The sequence below is a fragment of the Melospiza melodia genome, chromosome 22 (genome assembly GCF_035770615.1).
Source record: "Melospiza melodia melodia isolate bMelMel2 chromosome 22, bMelMel2.pri, whole genome shotgun sequence".
NCBI classification, from domain to species: Eukaryota; Metazoa; Chordata; class Aves; order Passeriformes; family Passerellidae; genus Melospiza; species Melospiza melodia.
The window spans coordinates 4,779,955-4,802,334 of NC_086215.1; the positions used below are offsets into that span (position 1 = coordinate 4,779,955).

General features: G+C 48.0%; 1 protein-coding gene across 3 annotated transcripts; it reads left to right on the forward strand.

Annotated features, from left to right (window-relative positions):
• The first annotated feature begins 247 nt into the window (after positions 1–247).
• On the forward strand, positions 248–19,569 carry TMEM268 (transmembrane protein 268). 3 transcript variants are annotated; one of them, XM_063174677.1, is made up of 9 exons: positions 248–1,196; positions 4,107–4,397; positions 6,399–6,508; positions 9,811–9,918; positions 11,636–11,785; positions 12,732–12,842; positions 15,014–15,091; positions 16,752–16,937; positions 18,691–19,569. In XM_063174677.1, the coding sequence occupies exons 2-9, from the start codon at positions 4,298–4,300 to the stop codon at positions 18,844–18,846; spliced, it is 999 nt and encodes a 332-aa protein (XP_063030747.1). In that variant the 5' UTR covers positions 248–1,196; positions 4,107–4,297; the 3' UTR covers positions 18,847–19,569. The 3 variants fall into 3 exon arrangements, with proteins under 3 accessions (XP_063030747.1, XP_063030749.1, XP_063030748.1); XM_063174678.1 differs by lacking the exon at positions 248–1,196 and adding an exon at positions 1,526–1,705; XM_063174679.1 differs by lacking the exon at positions 9,811–9,918.
• The last annotated feature ends 2,811 nt before the right edge of the window (positions 19,570–22,380 follow it).

Here is a 22,380-nt window from a genome sequence, read left to right on the forward strand (position 1 = left end):
ATTGTCCCACAGGAATTTGCTTGGAGCATTTCCTGCAGAGAGCTGGCAGTGCTTGTGGCTTCTGGTGTTCCCTGTCAGCATCTCTGTGTGGGTGAGGAACAAACCAAGCCAAAACTTTTGATGAGGAGCGTTTGCAAAAGACCTCAAAGCTTCCCATGGCCCTGTCTTGGGTGGGGATTGGAGCTGGGCCTTGAGCTGGTGACAGATTTATGGGATTTTTCCCAGTGCCTGGATGGTGTTGCTGGTTTCCAGTGGAACAGGATCCCATGAGTGGCTCTGGAATTGTTGCCTGTGGAGCCACGTGATGGGCTGAACTCACAGCTCTGGAGCAGGACCCATCCCTCCAGAAGAGCAGCCTTTGCTCCAGGAAGTGCACACAGACACTGCAAGAGCTGATTTTTCATTTTCTTTCAACCTTCCTCCCCTGGATTTGCTTTGTTCCAGCCCTCCATGGATCCTGCAGCTTTTGGGCAGCTCTGACACCACAATTCCCAGGCTGAGGAGTTTGGTTTTCATGGTGTCTCAGCTTTGTCAGGCAAACAACTCCAGCATCCTCTGGATGGCTCCTCTGGAGGATCCATCTGACTCTGCCTTTGCTCCAGGAAGTGCACACAGACACTGCAAGAGCTGATTTTTCATTTTCTTTCAACCTTCCACCCCTGGATTTACTTTGTTTCAACCCTCCATGGATCCTGCAGCTTTTGGGCAGCTCTGACACCACAATTCTCAGGCCAGGGAGTTTGGTTTTCATGGTGTCTCAGCATTGTCAGGCAAACAACTCCAGCATGTGCAGCACTCTGGATGATCCATCTGTCTTTGCCTGAGCCTCCTGCTTTTCTTCTGGAGCTGCTGGAAGGGAAACTTTCTCCACATCAGCACAGCCTGGTTTGGGGAGGGCTACAGCTCCTGCCCTGCTGTCATCCCTGTTCCTGAGTGCTTTCCATGACCCTTTGGTGAACAGTGACCTCTTGTCAGCCTTGAGATCTGTATTTGCCTCTTCTGATGTCTCCAGCCCTTCTTGAAACACTCACAGGAACTGATGTGGTGCAACCGTGGGATTTGTAATTCCTGAATCCTGCCTGGCTGATCCTAGAGGAGGAGGAGGAGGAAGGGGAGAGCCTCCTGTCTCTGCCACTCTTCAGCTCCTCACATTCCTCAGGCTCCAGCTCCAGCTCTGGACCCCCACCCTGCTGCAGGTGAGGAGGAGAATCTCCCCCTGGGGCTGTGCCTTTGGTGTGGGAAAACTTCTGGGGAAGCACAGAGGGTTAAACCCACATTTCTGAAAACCAGCATGGGAACACTTCTGGGGAAGCACAGAGGGTTAAACCCACATTTCTGAAAACCAGCATGGGAACACTTCTGGGGAAGCACAGAGGGTTAAACCCACATTTCTGAAAACCAGCATGGGAACACTTCTGGGGAAGCACAAAGGGTTAAACCCACATTTCTGAGCCAGCCACAGGCAGTCACATGCACCAGGGAGATTTTGCAAGTCCCTGCGTGCAGCTCAGGGTGAGAAGGGGGAGCCAGGGGCACAGGGCTGGGAAATCCCTGCTCCAGGAGGCACAGGGGACACGGGGACATCACCCAGCACCTTCCTGCTTGGGGGTGGCACAGTGTGGCACCTGTGCAGTGCACAGTGGGACAGTGGCACCTAAAGGACAGGGAGGAGGAGGAGGAGGCTGAGCTGCATTCCCAGCACCAGGTAAGGCTCTGCTGGCTGCTCTGGGAATGAGGCAGAACGACCTGCTGGATGTGTTTCTCTGCTGTTTAGTGAGGGCTTGGAGGTGTCCAAAAAAGAAGGAAGTGAATTGACCAGAGGGGTGTTGGCATTGCATAAAGAAAAAGAAGAAATGTAGAGAGCACAGAGCCTGGGAGTGCAGGAGAGGAGAGGCTGCTCCTCGAGGTGCCTCAGGAGGGATCAGAGAGAGCTTTGGGGGGATCCAATCCCCCAAATGGGCAGTTCTGCAGGGAAAGGCAACACAGCCAAACTGTGCTGCACTGAGAGGCAAAACCAAAGCTGCTTTGGCTGAGGAGCTCCCAGCATTTCCCTCCTGGGGATGGCTGGGCTGCTGCACCTTCACTGTCACCTCCTGTCCTCCAAAGCCCCCAAGTCCTCATCATCTGAGCCAGAGAGCCTGGATTCATCTCCAAATGGATGTGCCAGCAGCAGCAATGGGGTGGTTGGTTCTAATCAGGTTTTACTTCAGTTTTTAATTTATTTTTTCTTTAGTTTCCTCTTTGCGTCTGTCCTCTGTGGGCTTTTCTGTCTTGATTTTACACTCCCTTCTGTTGGGTGGCAAAAGAGGGAAAGGAGTGAGAAAACCCAGTCTGATTTTGGTGCTGGGATGTGCCCTGTGACACGTGGTGCCCATGATCCCCATGGCCGAGCTGTGCCCAGGGAACCTCTCCTCACCTGTGCAGGTGAAGAGCAGGTGCTGTGCCCATCCTGTGGGCACACACTCCCTGCTTGGATCCTTTAAGTTTTCAGGGATGCTTTAAGTTCAGACTCTTTAGGATCCTATAAGTTTCAGCTTTTTAAAGGAGTTTTCAGCCCTTTGGGGTTTTTTTTCCCCCTTGTATTTCCATGTTTTCCCCTTGTATTTCCATGTTTTTCCCCTGTGTTTCCAAGGTTTTTTCCCCTGTGTTTCCATGGGTTTTTCCCCTGTGTTTCCATGGGTTTTTCCTCTGTGTTTCCATGGGTTTTTCCCCTGTGTTTCCATGGTTTTTTCCCCTGTGTTTCCATGGTTTTTTTCCCCTCTGTGTTTCCATGTTTTCCTCCTGTGTTTCCATGGTATTTTCCATGTTGTTTTTCTTGCCTTCGTTTCCTTTCTGACATTCTTCAACCAGAGACTGTCCTGGCTTTGTGCAAGGGGGTAAATACAGCCACAACCATCAGAAAAAAAATAGAAAAAAAATTCAGAAACAAATCAATCCCCTTTGGAGAGGAGAGTGGGTGAGATCTGTGAGGGATCCTCCCACCAAGAGACACCAACAGGCTCCTGGTTTGAGCAGAGGTTAAATAGTGAGTGGTGGTTTTGGAGAGCTGGAGTGGAAGGTAATTGAAAAATAAACTCCAGAGTCTTCCAAGCATTGAACAGCCACCCACAGGTGCTGGCAGGAGGTCAGAGAGCTGTGTCAGCAGGGGAAAAACACCTGGAAAACCTTGGGCACTGTGTGTGCTGGGAGAACTTCCAGAGGAGAGGGGAGGGGAAAGGAAAGCAGAGAAGAAGAAGGAAAAGAGAGGAGAGGAGAATGGAAAAGAGAAGGGAAAGGAAAAGAGAGGAGAAAGGAGAAGATGAAGATGAAGATGAAGGGAAGGGAAGGAGAAGAGAAGAGAAGAGAAGAGAAGAGAAGAGAAGAGAAGAGAAGAGAAGAGAAGAGAAGAGAAGAGAAGAGAAGAGAAGAGAAGAGAAGAGAAGAGAAGAGAAGAGAAGAGAAGAGAAGAGAAGAGAAGAGAAGAGAAGAGAAGAGAGAAAGGAAAAGATAGAAGAAAGGAAAAGAGAGGAGAGCAAAAGAGAGGAGAAAGGAAAGGAAAGCAGAGAATAGGGGAAGGGAAATCAGAGGAGAGGGGAAGGGAAAGCAGAGGTGAAGAACAAGGAAAAGAGAGGAGAGAGAAAAGAGAGGAGATGGGAGAGGAAAGCAGAGAAGGGAAGGGAAAGCAGAGACCCTCAAAGGCTTCACTGCTGTGGGTGGGAGCTCCTGCTTGACTCTGCCTTCAGCAGATGCATTTTTCTGCCTCATCTGCACTTCTCCCCTCCTGTGGTGAGGATCTGTCCCTGTGTCACTTCCAGGGAGGGGCATTTCCACCAGCTCCAGGTCCCTCTGAAGGTGATGACTAAGAGGCTTGGCAAGGAGAAACCCTACCTGTTCCTTGCTAATTGCTTGCAAAATGTGAATGCTGATGGATGTCAGGATAATTTAAGGAATGTTTAAGGATAACTTTTCCACCTCTCATCAAAAACCAAACATAAAAAGTGAGTCAGTGTGTACTGAGCTCACACTGGCCAACACCAGGTGCTGACATCCCACAGGAGCAGAGTCTCTGTTATTATCCTTTATTTGCTGTCTCTGCAAGATTTGGGATGTTCTTTTTCTCTTTTCAGGGCTCAAAAATGCCTCGTGGCTCATGGGAAGCAGGAAGACAGCAGTGGGAGTGAGGGTTTCACAATCTGCTCCCCACTCAGCTGCTGTGGGGCTGCTTGGTGTTTCCCAGCAGGGAGAGAGAGAAAAATGCTGAATTAGAGAGAGAAATGCTGAATTTCTGACCAGAAAACACAGGAGACACACCTTCAGCATGGCCCAGAAAAGTCAGACTGGTGGAACTGAGAAAAATGGGTCCTCCCTCCTGTACAGCAAGAATGATCTCAAGGAAGGAGCCCTGCAGTGGGTGCCAGGTAAGGGAGTAGCTCATTGCTAAGGGGAGAGGCAGATCTGAGCTCAGTGTCCTTAAAATAACCACTGACAGATTTTACCAAAGATGCTCTTTAACAGCATCTCACTTGTGAAGGTACCAAAACACTGTGGATGTTTCAGCAGTTTGGGAAGGGGATGGAGATGCTTTGAGGGTTTTTTTTTAATGCCTGATATGCAGGAATGAACAAATCAACCTATAGAAAAGCAGGCCTTTCCTTTTGACCTTTGAAGCTGAGAAATCTTTGGGAAACTTGACCTGTGCTGGGAGCAGCAGGGCACAGGAGCCCCTGTGCCCAGGTGAGACCCCACCTGCAGAGCTGCCCCAGCCCTGGCCCAGCACAGGGAGGAGCTGGAGCTGCTGCAGAGATCCAGAGGAGGCTCCAGGGGGATCAGGGGATGGAGCAGCTCTGCTGGGAGGAGAGGCTGGGACAGCTGGGATTGTGCACCTGGAGAGGAGAAGCTTTGGGGGGACCTCAGGGTGGCCTTGCAGGGCCTGAAGGGGCTTCAGGAAAGATGGAGAGAGACTGTCCAAGGGCCTGGAGTGCCAGGACAACGAGGAATGGCTTTAAACTGACAGAGAGTGGGTTTAGATTGGATATTGGGAAAGAATTTCCCCTGTGAGGGTGTGAGGCCCTGGCACAGGGTGCCCAGAGCAGCTGGGGTTGGCCTTGGATCTCTGGAAGTGTCCAAGGCCAGGCTGGACAGGCCTTTGAACCCTCTGGCAGAGCCATGGATTGCTGTTCACTCACACCCTCCAGCAGGGCCCCATGTTTGCTCTCAGTGTCTCCTGGGGAAGGAAATTAGGGTGAAACCTTTCAGTGAAGCAGGATCTCAGCCACTTCCTCCGGCCCAAACTCTTCCTCTCTCTGCAGCACAGCTTGTGTAAGCTCTAGGTGGGTGCCAGATGGGCTGCCTGGAGATCACAGCTCTCCTGTGCTGCTCCTCAAATCTAGGACAGGCTGTCCTCACACTCTTTAGGCTCCTGACTTGAGTCTAGGAGGCATCTGTGATCCTGCCCTGAGCTGACACTGGAAGAGCCTTGAGCAGAGCCACACTTGCAGCCACGTTGCTGGGGGGCCTGGGGGTGCTCCAGGACTGCCCTGCCACATTCCCAAGCAAAGGGATTGCTGGAAAGCACTTGAATTCATTGCTCTAGTTGGTTTTTATGGTGATGGGGGTCTCCAAGAGGGCAGTGAGCCTCAGCACCACTGAGCAGCCTGAGCCCATTGTCCCTCCATGTGGCGGGGAAGCAGCAGGCCAAAGGCCTCCAGACCAAATCCTGACTTGAGCCAAGAGAAACCATCAGAAAGTCAAAACTGTTTTTTGAGAAGGCCAAAACTGGTTTTTGAGAAATCCAAAGCTGGTTTGTCTACAGCTCCAGGGGCTTCCAGATGGCCATGGCCATGGTAAGGGCACCACAGGCTGCCCAGCCTGGCACTGGGTTCTTGTGCCCAGGGAGGGAGCGGGGCACAAGAACCCAAATCCTGGTTCTAACACATCCCTGGGAGTTCTCTTGGCAATTCCAAGAAAACCCACCAGCAATGTGTTAGAACCTGCTCCATCCAATTCCAAAACTCGTTTTCCCTGAGAAAGATCTCTAAGAGTGTGGAAAACAAGTTGTTTGAGTCAGGGTTTGGTTTGTAGGCCTTTGGCCTGCTTTTGACCTCCACACTTCCAGTCAGGGGTTGCTGAGGCAGAACATGGTTGGGCTGCTGATCAGACCATCTGTTATCTCATGTTATCTCTGGCTGCTCACTCCTGGGATGTTTTTTGGGGTTTCCTCCCTTTCTGCAGTCTGTTTCCTTCCAGACGGTTTCAGGCTGCTTGCAGAGCTCCTTAGCAATGGCCAAGGAGGGGATTCTGGATCAGTTTAAGTCACACTAGGGTGGTTTGTGTTCTCAGGCTCCCCTTTGCCAGGAGCTGCCTGGCTGTGGGATAAAGCCCCCCTGTGATGTGCTCATGGCTCTTTTGGGCTCTTGCAGAACCCCCCCAAGGCCAGGTGCTGCTGGTGCTCAGCCTGGACAACACCTGCCCCAGCTCCTCCTTTGACATGGACCTTTGTGCTGACAAACTGCAGTCCCTTGGCATCCAGGTGAGCTCCCCTGGGAGTTAATTCCAGCTGGATTTGCATAATTTGCATTTACACCCACGGCCCAGATGGCTTTGGGGGTTTTGTTTGGTTTGAGATTTGCTTGTTTCAGCCCAACTTCAGTCTATTCCCTGTGGGCTGGAAGTCAGCTGGGATGAACTTGGCTTAAATCTCTGTGAAGAAACTCTTTGAAGATAGTTTGGAGTGATTTTTGCTTAAAATTCACTCTGATAGGGCAGAACATCCCTGGGACATCTGCCTTATCTTGTCCTTCATCACAAAAAGGCATTTTCTTCCCTTGTGACTGTCCCTGCCCTTCCCAGGCAGGTTTTATTCACTGCAGCTGAGGCAGGAACACAATTTTGGGTCTGTGGCAGCTCTGTGGGTGGGATTGGAGATGCTCCCTGTGGGAGGCAGCTCTGGGACACACATTTGGGTTGCAGAGCCCCACGAGGAGTTGTAGTGAAATGTGAGAAATGAATTTGCAGAAAATTGACACAGAAAATTTATACATGCTATATAAAGCTTCTATCAAACTTTAAAAATGTTCCATAAATTCATTTCTCACAGTGAAACAGCAGGCCAAAGGCCTACAAACCAAATCCTGACTCAAGCCAACAAACCATGAGAAAGCTGACAGCTCTTGTTGAGAACAGAGTCCTGCAGCAGAGAAAAACAACTTGTTTGCCCTGAGAAAGAGCTCTAGGACTGTGGAAAACAACCTGCTTTCCCTGAGAAAGAGCTCTAGGGCTCTGATAAACATGAGCCACTTTTATAAACTGTTTTTACACTGTTAGATAGAAAAACGAAAACTATCTCTCACAAACAACTTTTCCTGCACGTACACACTGAGGGTTTGAGTGACCAATTACAACTTGTTACTGACCAATTGGGAGTAGACAGGGGATGTTCTTAAAAAACCTTATAAAAGGGGATGTGAGAAATAAACTGGGATGGATCTTGTCTTTTTGCACCATACAATGTGTCCTGCATTGTTGGGAAAGATGAAAATTTGACAAGAAAGTCTCACAGCTATGTGTGCTTGGCAGCAAGATCTCTGAATGTAGAACCTGAGAGCAGAATAGAGATGAAGCAAGTTTTGATATAGAAGAATAACAGATGTCTAAATTAAGAATTGCTGAGCCAGTCTTAGTGGCCAACTAAAAAAGCAAAGGTTAATTTGAGCTGGAAGGAGATTTTATGACTAGAGCAAAGGATATATATTGACCACAAACAAAAAAGATGTTTTTACCAAGTAGAAATAGGTCTCAGGAAAAGCAGAAAGATACCACAGGCAAACAAACATGTAGATGTGACAAATAGAAAAATGTCATTTCAGTGGCCTCCAGCTGGATAATAATTAGCATTGGTGCCATGATTCACAGAAGGCTGATCAATCTCTTTATTATATATCTCATTATTAAGGAACCCATTGCTTTTATAGACAGTTATAATACACCTGGACCCAATTGCTCCTCCAATCCAAACACCACCACCAATGGCTAATTAAGAAACCACCCTTTGGTAAACAAATCTCCATAACACATTCCACATGTGCACAACAACAGGTGCAGCAAGTGGAGATAAGAATTGTTTCTCATTCTTTTCTCTGATCTTCTCACAGCCTTTCCCAGAAAGGCCTGGGAGAGTTGTGCTGCTCTCTGTGGCCAGAGAGCTGCTGCCACAGAAAAAAGGTCTAAAAATTTTTCACTGCCAGAAAAGAGAAGAACAACTTTAGCCTTAAACTCTACCATGCTAACTCATGTGGCTGGATAATATTGACTGTAATATGGTAATGATAGTTGTGATAGGCTATAGGTAATAGTAAAGGTATTATATATGATGATGATTGATTAGCATGTATTAAGATGCTCAGCAAAGAAAAAAATATATAATTTTCTTTATATAATACATGTATATTTTTCCTAATATATAATTTCCTTTATGTTAAAACATAATATAAATATAAAATATAATATAAAATATGATTTTAATTCAGAACTAAAGGGGCTTCAGTCTTGCATAAAGCTGTAGCTGGCAGCTTTACCACAACCCATGCCTGCTGTAAAATACAATAAACAGCATTTTGTATACAATAAACAGCATCTTGAAGAGCTGTAGTATACAATAAACATCATTTTGTATATAATAAACAGCATTTTGAAGAGCTGTAATATACAGTAAACAGCATTTGTAAGAGCTGTAATATACAATAAACAGGATTTTGAGTAGCTGTAATATACAATAAACAGAATTTTGTATACAATAAACAGCCTTTTGAAGAGCTGTAATATACAATAAACAGCATTTTGTATACAATAAACAGCATTTTGAAGAGCTGTAATATACAATAAGCAGCATTTTGTATATAATAAACAGCATTTTGAAGAGCTGTAATATACAGTAAACAGCATTTGTAAGAGCTGTAATATACAATAAACAGGATTTTGAGTAGCTGTAATATACAATAAACAGAATTTTGTATACAACAAACAGCATTTTGTATGCAATAAACAGCATCTTGAAGAGCAGTAATATACAATAAACAGCCTTTTGAAGAGCTGTAATATACAATAAACAGCATTTTGTACATAATAAACAGCATTTTGAAGAGCTGTAATATACAATAAACAGTATTTTGTATATAATAAACAGCATTTTGAAGAGCTGTAATGTACAGTAAACAGCATTTGTAAGAGCTGTAATATACAATAAACAGGATTTTGAGTAGCTGTAATATACAATAAACAGCATTTTGTATGCAATAAACAGCATCTTGAAGAGCTGTAATATATAATAAACAGCATTTTGAAGAGCTGTAATATACAATAAACAGCATTTTGTATGCAATAAACAGCATTTTGAAGAGCTGTAATATACAATAAACAGCATTTTGTATTCAATAAACAGCCTTTTGAAGAGCTGTAATATACAATAAACAGCATTTTGTATGCAATAAACAGCCTTTTGAAGAGCTGTAATATACAATAAACAAAATTTTGTATACAATAAACAGCATTTTGTATGCAATAAACAGCATCTTGAAGAGCAGTAATATACAATAAACAGCCTTTTGAAGAGCTGTAATATACAATAAACAGCATTTTGTATACAATAAGCAGCATTTTGTAGACAATAAACAACATTTTGAAGAGCTGCCTGATGTCCCCCATCTCTCATCTCAGGCTCTTACACAACATCCTTCTTTACTGAGCCCCAGCACCCAGGAGCTTTGCCCAGCCGGCTCTGCTGGGGTTGGAGCCCACCCTGGAGGCTGGCTGTGGTTCTGTGTCTGTTCCTGGCAGGTGCCAATGGATCCATGGAGAAGGCTGATCCAGGAGGGAGTGCTGAGCCCCCGAGTGAGGCAGTACCTGTTCTACAGCTCCAGGGGCTGCCAGATTGCCATGGCCATGGTGAGGGCACTGCGGGCTGCCCAGCCTGGCACCCGGGTTCTTGTGCCCAGGGAGGGAGCAGGGCTGGGCAGCAAATCCTGGTTCTGACACGTTCCTGGTGGGTTCTCTTGGCAATTCCAGTCTTGGGACTTCTGCTGGTCAGGATGACCCCAAGATGCATTAGAAAATCTCTTTTCCCAGCCCAGCAGTTGAAGAAGGAGTCAGAACTCCTCTATTCTCGTTCTCAAGGTTGTTTATTGTTTCTGATCTATAAAATTCTTTCTCTGGCCTGTCGAGGTCCATTCAGCAGGTCAGACAGAGGCACACTGACTGCCCTCAGGGTGGTGTTATCTTTTTATACTAAAACTACGTGTACATTATTTACCATAACTTTCCAATACCCATCACTTATGTTAGACAGTGAGCTTCTACCTTAAACCCATCCAAAAGTGCCACCACCACAGCAGAAGATGGAGGCCAAGAAGAAGAAGGAGAAAGGCTGGACATGTCCAGATTTCTCCATCTTGCCTCCTGAACCCCCATTCTAAAAACCCCAATAAATCCACTTTTCACCCTGTGACAAGCTAACTATCATTCTACTTAGACTTTTGTGGCTTGCAGATCCTCATGTAAGGTTGGTAATTTTTTCCACGGGTCATAATCAAAGTCACAGGTGTCTTGGGCTCTGTGCCAGGGGCTTGAGCAGTCCAGGACAGCCAGAGGGATGTCCTGAATTCCGACATTCCAGCTCAAAGAATTGCTGCAGATGGAGGGCAGGGCCTCTCTCCACCCTGTTAGTGAAGTCCCACCAAAGTCTGGTGTCTTGTCTCCACCCAGGCTGCCCATGGGTGACCAGCACTTGGTGAGGTGACAGCACCTACAATAGGCTTGGTTTAGAACTTGATTTTAAAGACCTGAAGGCATTCTGGTCCTGATGTTAATTTAGACAAACAAATCAGTCAACTTTTGGTCTTGTCTTCTGGTGAAAGAAACTTCTCCAGAGACCCAACCACGAGCATCTGCTGTGAGGCTGGTGCTTTGCAGTGTGCTGAGGGTGTGATCAAACCCAAATATTTATTTATTCATTTATTTATTTGTTTGTTTGTTTTGATAGCCATTATGCAAATCTCCTTTCACTGATACTGGGAATGTTCAATGTTCAGTTTTGAGGGGTTTGGTGCACCTGAATTTTGTCATTATGAGATGATGCCATGCCCTACATGTCACACCTGCTCCTAGGCAATCTCCTGCCCAAATCCATCCTCTGTGAGGTGAAGGAATCCATTTTTCCCTGACTTTAACCCAGCCCTTTAACCCTGTGTCAGTGCCCCCTGGTTGAGCATTACTGTAATGGAGTGGTGTCTGCACCACCTTGAAATAGGAACTTTCTAAATCCAGGCACTCTGAGAATTATTATCAATATGCCTCAGTGAGTGCATTCCTCATCTAAATGGAAGAACTCAGCTGAAATCCTTCCTAGGGATGAATCATCATTAATAATTCACTCTTTGTCTTTGGTGAGTGGTGATTTTTTAAAATAAACTAGGGCTCACTCAGTCCTTCCAATCCTTTCTTTGCTCTATTTATTATTGGAAAGAAATTTTGTCCTTTCTCACCCCGTGAAAAATCTCATGGGACCTAATTTGTAAGGGAGAAAGAATTGTTATTTCCTTCTTGCTGTGACTTTTCTCACTTTCATGGGTTTGTGACTCTCACCAGCCTCTCTATTTTCCCCCAGGTATTCTACATCTCTCTCTGGACAAACCTTTACTCCACCCTCCAGCTGTGTTCCCTGGGCCACTCCTGGGGGGCTGGCGTGCTGGTGACACTGGTGGCCCTGGCTCTCACTGTCCTGGTGATCCTGGTCATTGATGGGCACCACAGGAAGGTGAGAGGAGGCTCCTGGAGTGGGAATGTGGAGAGAGGGGAGTAGGATTCCTCCTGCTGGGGCATTTGCTGGCTGCAGGCAGAGAATACAATGATCCAGGGAGGAGGGAACAATTTTACAGCACTCAGGGAAGGCAAGGGGTGTTCTGCAGCCAAGGGAGGGGATGGAATGCTTGAGAGGGAAGGGTTGGAGCTGCTCAGGCTGGATCAGACCTCCTGCTGGTGGAGAGCAGAGGGTTAGAGAATCTCAGCCTGGTTTGGGTTGGAAGGGACCCTAAATCCCACCCAGTGCCACCCCTGCCATGGCAGGGACACCTCCCACTGTCCCAGGCTGCTCCCAGCCCTGCCCAGCCTGGCCTTGGGCACTGCCAGGGATCCAGGGGCAGCCACAGCTGCTCTGGGCACCCTGTGCCAGGGCCTGCCCATCCTCCAGGGAACAATTCCCAATTCCCAATATCCCATCCAGCCCTGCCCTCTGGCAGTGGGAGCCATTCCCTGTGTCCTGTCCCTCCATCCCTGTCCCCAGTCCCTCTGCAGCTCTCCTGGATCTTCTTTGAGCACTGAGAGGCCCCAGCAGGGTTACCCTGCAGAGCAGCCCTTGCAGAGTGTGGATTGTGCTCCCAGCTCCTGCCCTGCTCCTGCTGATTCCTCCTTGCATTCCCTGCTGCCTCTGGCATCACTGGCACCATTTCTTTGGCTGAAGAATAAGATTGGAAAATCTGATTCAAAATCCAGAAGGGGGATATGGAGCAAATTATTCTTCCAAGAGGAGACCAGGCAAATGTGGGGGTTCAGAGGTTTGGGAAAGGAGATTGCTGGGGGGTGGAAGGGAGAACATGACACTGGAAATCAACCCCACTGTTCTCCTTTCCGAGCTGCAGTATTTGGCATTATCCAGCTGCAGTTTTGCTGTGGATTGTGTTATTTTTCCTTGCATTCTTTAACAGCTAAATGTGAACACAGATGTGAGGCTGGCAGCTGTCAATGAAATCTTTATCAAATACAGCATAATCCTGGGGATTACAGATGTCCTGGATGGACCACACAACATCCTGCAAGTATCCTTGGTGGGAATTGCTCAGGGAATTAGTGGAAATTGGTCAGATCCCTCCTGGATAAATTCCTCCTGCTGGAGACATTTATCAATTCCATCAATTACCTTTATCAATTTATCACAGCATCAATTATTATTGATGCTGTGATCCAGAGGATGGCATTCCTAGGATCTGCTTTGTTTCCTATGGGGAGAGTATGAGGAATTGGGATGTTTTTATTTCTTCTGTAAGTGGGGATTGAGATATGCCCAAAAGTGATTGGAAATAATGAGTCTAAAGGATTAAAGTGGGATTCATTAGTGCAGACAATTATTCCTAAAAATGTGTTATAATTATGTGCCACTGATGATTCTGCCTATAGGCAGAGGGATAGCAAAGTTCCTATGGCAAAAAACCCCAAAACCAAACCAAGAAAACCAAACAAAAACTGAAAAACTGCTAAAAAAAAAAAAAAAAACAAAAAAACAAGGGGGAGAAAACCAAACAGTCCTCAAAACCTTGGGCTCATTTGCTCCTTTTCAGAGAGGATTTTTCTGCAATAGACAGGGATTTAGGGGAATGAAGAGAGTTTTAAGGCTCCAAGAAGGTGTTGAAGGAAGGTGAAAGAGACACAGAGAGAGGCTTAAAATACAAATGGAGAGAGAAGCCAGAGTGAAGCAGGGAAGGGGACAGAGAACACTGCAGGAGGGCAAAGTCATTCAGGAGGAGGAGAAAATTCTGAAAAACCTGAATTCCCCATTTGCAAACCTGAATTCAACATTTATTCAGGACAGCATGGTCCATTAGAGGACTAATCCAGGGAGCCTTCACCTCGACCTACCTGTCCCAAAACTGCCTGAGAGCAGCAAATAACCCAGAGATTTACAATGGCTCTGTCTGCTCCAATGTCAGATCCATTTTAACCCTCTGGATTTTGCATTTTTCCTGCATCCCTGTGCTGCTGGCAGGTGCAGCAGATGCACAAGGACAGAGCTCTGGCTGCCTCAGCTGGCAGGACTCACATCCCCAACACGCTGCTCTTGGAAAATTCTACTCAAAAGTGTCCCACGACCAGCACTAAGAATGGGCAATTTTGTGAAAAATCAGTGGAGTGAATCCCTAGAAACAAAGGAGAGAGAGCAGGAAGGGGTTTAGGGCAGCTGAGGGTGTGGGGTCACTGAGATGAGCAATGGAAATGACCAAGGCTCTTCCCAGGCTGCAGGGGCTGAGGGAGGAGGACTGGCTGCTCTCTGCTTCCCCTTTAGCTTGGGGTTTTGTCTTATCCCAGACCAGCCTGGCTTCAAACCAGCCACTGGTTTAAAGTGTGGAATTCAGGTTTACAAATGTGGAATTCGGGTTTTTCAGGGTTTCCTCCTCCTCATGGTGTAAGAGCCTAAATGAGGGATGCAGGACTCCAGGCAGCTCTCCAAAATGCAGTTTATGCCATCCAAGAGGTTACAGCAGCCCAGGGTGGTGGGTGACAGAGCTGTGCCCACAGCTGTCAGCTCCAGCTGCAGGCAGGCCTGGAGACCCTTTGGGTTTGGTTACAATGCATTAGAGACTTTTCTTTGCTCAGCATCTTCATGCAGTAGGACCAATCTATACCTTAACTATTATCTATAGCCCATCATAACTACTGTAATTACCATATTCATGTTACTGTTCTCCAATCACTAAAAGTCAGTACATTACAGTTTAAGCTAGAAGTTGTTTTTCAGTTTTCTTGCAGTGGAAAATTCTGAGACCTTTTTTCTACTTGCAACTTTGCTGACTTGTTTGCCTGTGCTCTCTTTCTGCTTGGTAAAAACATCTTCTTGTTTGGGGTGGGTTTATCCTTTGCTCTAAGCCATAAAAACCCCTTCTAACCAACACACCCTTTGCCTCCTTGGTTATCCAGTGAGACTGGCTCAGCAATTCTTTTCTTCTATATCAAAACTTGCTTCCATCTCTATTCCTTCATCAGACTCTACATTCAAAAATCTTTCTGCTAAGCACACATATCTGTGAGACTCTTGTCAAACTTTCATCCTTCCTAACATCATGGCCTCAAACCAGCCACTAGGCTGTGTTATTTGGTCCTGGCTGTCCCGAGGGCATCACCTGCCCCAGCTCTGCTCCCTGGGAGCCCAGCCCAGCATCCACAGGGATGGGAGGGAAGGCATGGAGAGATTCTTTCCTTAACCAGCCCCTCCCAGCTGTGCTTTGTGCACTTCAGCCCCCAGCCCTGCCTCCAGGCCCTGGCAGCCCACATCACTCACCTGCAGGGGACACAGGTAAGGGACACTGGGGACAGCCTGGGGACACGGGCAGGGACACTGGGGACAGCCTGGGGACACGGGCAGCTCCTGCCCCAAGCCCGGATTGGGGGCGGTGGAGGTGAGCAAGGACAGAGAAGTGGCCCAGGTCCCCTTGTGGCCAGCAGTGCTGGCACACTGTCCCCACAGGGGGTGACACCGAGTCACTGCTGGCCTGCAGGTGGCCCTGGGGACCTGCCCACCCTGTCCCTGCCTCCTCGGGCTTGTTTTGGCCTGGGATGGAGATGGGCAAGGACAAATGAGTGTTTGAGTACCCTGGGAACTGGACAGACTGGGCGGTGAATGAAGTGCACCTGTCCCTGCCTAGTTCAGCAGGAATTTGTCCAGACCCCATGGAATGTGCGTGTCTGGATAATTAACAGTGCAGCTTTAATGACGGAAAGTCACCAGGAATGAAAGGCAAATTTTGGAAGCATGTGGCAACACCTTGGAACAGCTGCCACCTTGAGCTGTCCTCCTGGAAAAAGTGGGATAGCCTGGAGGAGCAGGAATTGCTGCATTGAGTTAATTATATAAAAAATTTGTCCTCTTGGCCTTCAGAAAATGTTTTGCTCTCTGTGGGTGAGTAAATATCCACTGAACTGCTTTTGTGAGGTGAGAGCCCTGAAATCTCCAGGCTGCTCATCTCCCTGGAAGCTTCAGCTCAGGGAGGGACAGCAATTCCTGAATTCACACAGGGGATGAGAGAACTCTGTTTTTAAAGACAGGATTCTCCATGCCAGGCTGTGTCCGTGGTGCTGGGAGCAGCCACTGTCACTGAGGGCAGCCAGGCCATGGCAGGGACACCCAGCTCCAAGTGCTGGGCATGGGAAACTCCAGGAGTGAAAAATGTGCAAAAAAAGAGAAAATTGTACCTTTTAAACTCTGTCATCAGGACACCACTGCTGCCTGGGGTGGGAAATCCCAGGAATAAATCCATGGTTGTCGGTTTCTCGGCTGTTTTAAAGACCTGGAAAGGCTCGGGGTGGCCTTGGACAGCCCGCGATTCAAAGGACGAGAAGAGACTTCAGATCTTTTCCCGGTCTCGGTGTTTATTAATTGTTTATCTAAAAGATTTTCTCTCAGCCCAACAGAGGTCTGCACAGCAGCCAGCCATGAGCACACTGAGAGCCCCCGGGGCGGTCTCTTATCTTTATACTCGAAGTTACATATACAATATTTATAATTTTTCCCCAATACCTTTTACCCTTATTAACCAGTGCACTTTTAGCAATAACCAATCCCAAAGTGCCAACATCACCACAGAAGATGGAGGTCAAGAAGAAGAAGAAGAAGGACAGGACACGCCCCAATTCCTCCATCTTACTTCTTTAGACCCCCCTGTACAGAAATCTTAAACCCTGTGTTTCACATTCTAATTAACTTATCCCTTCACCATTCACCCAGTGAAATCCTCCCATCCTCATACAGGTGTCGTCTCCCGTGCAGGATCAAAGTCCAGCCACCAGACACTTCTGGCAACATTCCAGGACTCCCGAGCCCCCCAAGGATAGTCTCGGTCACTCTGCACATCAGTCCTGAGGTGCTGAGATCCCACACATGGTACCTTATAAAGGTTCTCCACAGGACAACACTGCTACCTGCCTTTGGAGAGCCCCAAAATCTCCTTCTCTTGCAGGCAGGCTTGAGGCACAGGCTGAACAAGCTCTGGGTGGTCATGGATGTGGCAGCTCAGCCCGAGCTGGGGGTGGAGGAGGAGGCTCCATGTGAAGAATCTCCTCTTTTATCCAGAGGGGTGACCCTGAATAAAGATCCTGTGACCTGCAGTGAGCTCCTGCACCTCATCCCCGAGGGCCCACCCCAGGTGAGGAGAAATATCCCCTTTATAGAGGCACCAAATCACCCCTGAGGCATCTCAGCTCCAAAACTCATCCCAGCCAGGGGGACACCACCTTTTCCTCCAGCAGAAGCACCTGGAAGCCCACACAGACCTTCTCCAGCCCTGGTGCTGCCAGGAGGAGGAGAAAGCCTGAATTCCACATTTGTAAACCTGAGTTCAAAGCTGTCTGAGCAGCTGGGGATAATCCTTGAGGAACTCATGGGTTGGGCTTTTCCTTGCTGGTCCCAAGGGTCCTGTTTGGAAGAAAACCTCTCCCCAGGGACCTGATGGCCCTGCCAAGGCTGAGCTGAGCCATGGATGAGCCCAGCCTTTGTTTCCCCTCCATGGAAAGTGCCTTCAAAGACTTGTGCCACGCTGAGCCACAAATGTGCCCTGATTCCTGCTCAGCACGGATGGGATGATTTTGATTTATTTTCCCGTCACTAAGTGAATTCAGGGCAGGTGACATCCCTGCAGCTCTCTGGCTGTCTAGAGGCCAAAACAAGCCCGAGGAGGCAGGGACAGGGTGGGCAGGTCCCCAGGGCCACCTGCAGGCCAGCAGTGACTCGGTGTCACCCCCTGTGGGGACAGTGTGCCAGCACTGCTGGCCACAAGGGGACCTGGGCCACTTCTCTGTCCTTGCTCACCTCCACCGCAGCCAATGCAGGACTTGGGGCAGGAGCTGCCCGTGTCCCCAGGCTGTCCCCAGTGTCCCTGCCTGTGTCCCCAGGCTGTCCCCAGTGTCCCTTACCTGTGTCCCCTGCAGGTGAGTGATGTGGGCTGCCAGGGCCTGGAGGCAGGGCTGGGGGCTGAAGTGCACAAAGCACAGCTGGGAGGGGCTGGTTAAGGAAGGAATCTCTCCATGCCTCCCCTCCCATCCCTGTGGATGCTGGGCTGGGCTCCCAGGGAGCAGAGCTGGGGCAGGTGATGCCCTCGGGACAGCCAGGACCCAAACAACACAGCCCAGGGTCGGTTTTAATCCAGGTTTAAAACCAGTGGCCGGTTTGAAGGCAGGAGGAGGAGGAAACCCTGAAAAATATCTGAATTCCCCACTTCTAAACCTGAATTCCCCATTTGCAAACCTGAATTCCACATTTTAAATCAGTAGCTGGTTTGAAGGCAGGTTTAATACGAGAGGCTGGTTTGAAGGCAGGAGGAAATCCTGAAAAAGCTGAATTCCACATTTGTAAACTTGAATTCCATGTTTTAAACCAGTGGCTGGTTTGAAGTCAGGAGCAGGAGGAAACCCCGAAAAACCTGAATTCCACATTTGTAAACCTGAATTGCACATTTTAAACGAATGGCTGGTTTAAAACCAGTGGCTGGTTTGAAGCCAGGTTTAAAACCAGTGGCTGCTTTTGGAGCTAGGAGGAGGGGGAAACCCTGAAAAACCCGAATAACACATTTGTGAACCTGAATTCCGGTTTGAAGCCTGCTTTAAAACAAGGGGCTTGTTTGAAGCCATGAGGAGGAGGAAACCCTGAAAAACCTGAATTCCACATTTGTAAACCTGAATTCCACATTTTAAACCAGTGGCTGGTTTGAAGCCAGGCTGGTCTGGGCTAAGACAAAACCCCAAACTAAAGGGGAAGCAGAGAACAGCCAGTCCTCCTCCCTCAGCCCCTGCAGCCTGGGATGAGCCAGGGTCATTTCCATTGCTCATCTCAGCGACCCCACACCAAATAAACCACGGGGCAGAGTGACACAGCTGCTCTGACAGATCTCTTGCTCCCTGCAGGCCATGGCCCAGCAGCTCCTGGTGCTGTTCAGCGCGTGCTACGTGCGGCTCCTGGTGACGGGCCGGCTGCCTCGGGCCAGCCCAGGGGGACACCTGGGCCACAGCAGCATCCCCTGCCTCTGCCAGTTCATCCAGAGCACGCTGCTCTGCTCCTGAGCCAGGAATGACACACGTCACCCTGCTCTTCTAAGCCTTCTGATGGTTACATTCTTGTAATGGAGTTTCTCATGCGCTGTCACCATGATATTTTCTGACAAATCCTTTTGCCAGGATTTTCCTCTTGAGAAGCCTCAGAAAAGAAATGTAAACAATAATTTTCTGATTGCTTGGATTGGGGTCTGGAGGTTACTTCCCAACAGGTGCATCTTTGATTGACGGATTGTGAGAATTGTTTTTAATTAATGGCCAATCCCAGTCCAGTTGTGACAAGACTCTGGTCAGCCACAGATTTTTATTATCCATTCTTTTATAGCCTTCTGATGTCTTCTTTATCTTTAGTATAGTTTTAGTATATAATTTTCTTTTAATATAATATATATAATAAAATAATAAATCAGCCTTCTGAGAACATGGAGTGAGATCCTCATCTCTCACCTCATCCTGAAGACCCTCACAAACTCAACAAGGAATGTCACCCTGTTCTTTTAAGTTCTTCTAAGCCTTCTCAAATTTATATTTTTGTAATGGAGTTTCTCATGCATTTTTATGTAAATCATGATTGTTTTTGTATTCTTTTCTAGAAAAGGAGAAATTTGATAGACTGTTAGTTTAACCAGGGCCATTAGAGAAGTAACAGTTTCATCCTCCAATCCAGGGTCACTTTTGAAAGTCTATATATATCAAAGTCAAGAAATAAACTTTCTTCTTTTTACCTTAGAAGTTTCAGCGTGCATGGCATTCATTTCGCGTCCTGACCTGTCCACAGACTCCAGGTCAGAAGGATGAGAGGCCAGAAGCCCTGACTTTCTTGGAACCCCTTCTTTTGTAGCCTGGTTGGATACAGGGGGACCTGATTGGTCATTTAATCAACACATTTCACTTGATTGGCTAATTAAGAAGACACCCTTTGGTAAAACATCTTAGGAGGAAAACAACTTGTTGAAAACAACACCTGCAGATAGTTTATCATTTGTTTACCTTTCTTTTTCTCTCTGCCTCACTAAAACTTCCCAGACCAATTCATGGGAAAGCGTCTCTGGCTTTCTCTCTCACTGGCCAGACTTATTTCCACAGTGCTCCACACCCACCACAGCTGGGCCAAGTGACCAGAGGGACAGGAAAACACCAAAGCAGAACTGTCCCCACACTCCAGTGTGGAGGAGTCATGGGGCAGAGAAGGGAGCTCTAATTCCTTGTCCTGGATGAACGAGTGGAAATAGGACTCTAATAAAAGATGCAGGAAAGCTGCTCACCTTGGAGAGCTCCTGCCCACCAGCTTGGTGATGAGGAGGTGCCTCAGGGGTCAGAAACAATCCAGGGACAGCCTGGGACTCGTTTGTGTCCACACCCTCCTGCCACCAGCCATTTCCCCTTCACAGAACCTCATGCAAGCAAAGGGCAGAGCTTTGCTGGGGTGGCAGCAGGAGGCTGAGCCCTGGAGCACCAGGACTTGGCACTTGCCATGGTACAGGGTGACTCTGCTCCTTCTCCTGTTGTTTCTGTCAGCAGGAATGGTGACATGAGATCCATCTCCTCCTGCCTCAGGCCCCAGCACATTCCCTCAGCAGCCAGCCCCTAACTCATGATCCTCTTATCAGTGATCTCCACAAAGGATCCTCCTTATAAGTGACTCCAGGCAAAGGATCCCCTTATCAGCGAGGTCTCCACATGATCCCCTTATCAATGACCTCCAATAAAGGATCCCCTTATCAGTCCCTTATCAGTGACCCCCCCCCAATAAAGGATCCCCTTATCAGTGACCCCCAACAAAGGATCCCCTTATCAGTGACTCCCTCCCAATGTCCAACCCCCTTATCAGTGACCCCCCACCCACCACGTAATGAAAGATCCCCTTATCAGTGACACCCCCAAAAAGGATCCCCTAATCTGTGACCCAACACAAAGGATCCCCTTATCAGTCCCTTATCAGTGACACCCCCAACCAATAGATCCACTTATCAGTGACCCCCCCAACCAATAGATCCACTTATCAGTGACCCCCCAACCAAAAGATCCCCTTATCAGTGACCCCCCAACCAAAAGATCCCCTTATCAGTGACACCCCCAACCAAAAGATCCCCTTATCAGTGAATCCCCAACAAAGGATCTCCTTATCAGTGATATCCACAAAGGATCCTCTTATAAGTGACCTCACACAAAGGATCCCCTTATCAGCGACCCCACACAAAGAATCCCTTTATCAGTCCCTTATCAGTGACCCCCCCAACAAAGGATCCCCTTATCAGTGACCCCCAACAAAGGATCCTCTTATCAGTGACCTCCCCAATGCATGATCAGTGACCCCCAACAAAGGATCCTCTTATCAGAGACCCCCCAAACACAGATAATCCCGTTATCAGTGAGCTCCCCACCTGATTCCCTTATCAGTGACCCCCTCCCAAACACACATAATCCTTTTTTCAGTGACCCCCCAAACACAGATAATCCCGTTATCAGTGCCCCCCCATGTGAATCCCTTATCAGTGCCCTCCCATGTGATCCCCTTATCCCCCTGTGCTGCCAGTGCAGGATCCCAGGCACTGCAGTGACCCCAAACTCATTCCAGAATAAAAACCCCCACACTCCCAGGCAGCTGATTTCATCCACCTTTACTGTGGTCCCGCTGTCACAGGAGGGGTCAGGCAGGGTCCCCCCCACAGCTGTGGGCTTTGGGGCCCTGCTGTCATTGCTCTGTGACAGGGCAGGGTTGGGGACAGCCTCTGCTCTGGGGGTGCCACACAGGCATGGGGAAAGGGATTCCCACACACCCGAGCTCCAAAACTCCTTATTCCATCCCAGGAGCTGATTTGGAAATGTCTGAATTTATACCAACATCGCTGGGAGCATAATTTGGTTTCGCTGCATAAAAATCGATTTCCCTGCTAGGATGCAATGGCTCCTGCCCTTCCCCTGGGGTTCCATGGCCCACGGGTGCCAGGAACATCTGATACACTTTGGGAATCTTCTGATACACACTGGGAACCTTCTGATACACGTTGGGGATCTTGTGATACACATTGGGAATCTTCTGACACACATTGGGAATCTCCTGATACATGTTGGGGATCTTCTGATACACACTGGGAACCTTCTGACACACACTGGGAACCTTCTGATATACATTGGGAATCTTCTGACACACATTGGGAATCTTCTGATACCCACTGGGAATCTTCTGATACACACTGGGAATCTTCTGATTTACATTGGAAATCTGATACACATTGGGGATCTCCTGATAAACATTGGGTATCTTGTGATACACCTTGGGAATCTTCTAACACACATTGGGAATCTTCTGATACATGTTGGGGATCTTCTGACACACATTGAGAATCTTCTGACACACCTTGGGAATCTTCTGACACACATTGGGAATCTCCTGATACACATTGGGAATCTTCTGATATACATTGGAAATCTGATACACATTGGGGATCTCCTGATACATGTTGGGGATCTTCTGACACACCTTGGGAATCTTCTGACACACCTTGGGAATCTTCTGATACACACTGGGAACCTTCTGAT

Coding starts and splice junctions, on each gene's coding strand:
- TMEM268 (XM_063174677.1), top strand. CDS start 4,298: ATGGCCCAGAAAAGTCAGACTGGTGGAACTGAGAAAAATGGGTCCTCC. Junction 15,092..16,751: donor CTCACCTGCAGGGGACACAG/GTAAGGGACACT, acceptor CTTCTCTTGCAG/GCAGGCTTGAGGCACAGGCT. Junction 16,938..18,690: donor TCCCCGAGGGCCCACCCCAG/GTGAGGAGAAAT, acceptor TGCTCCCTGCAG/GCCATGGCCCAGCAGCTCCT.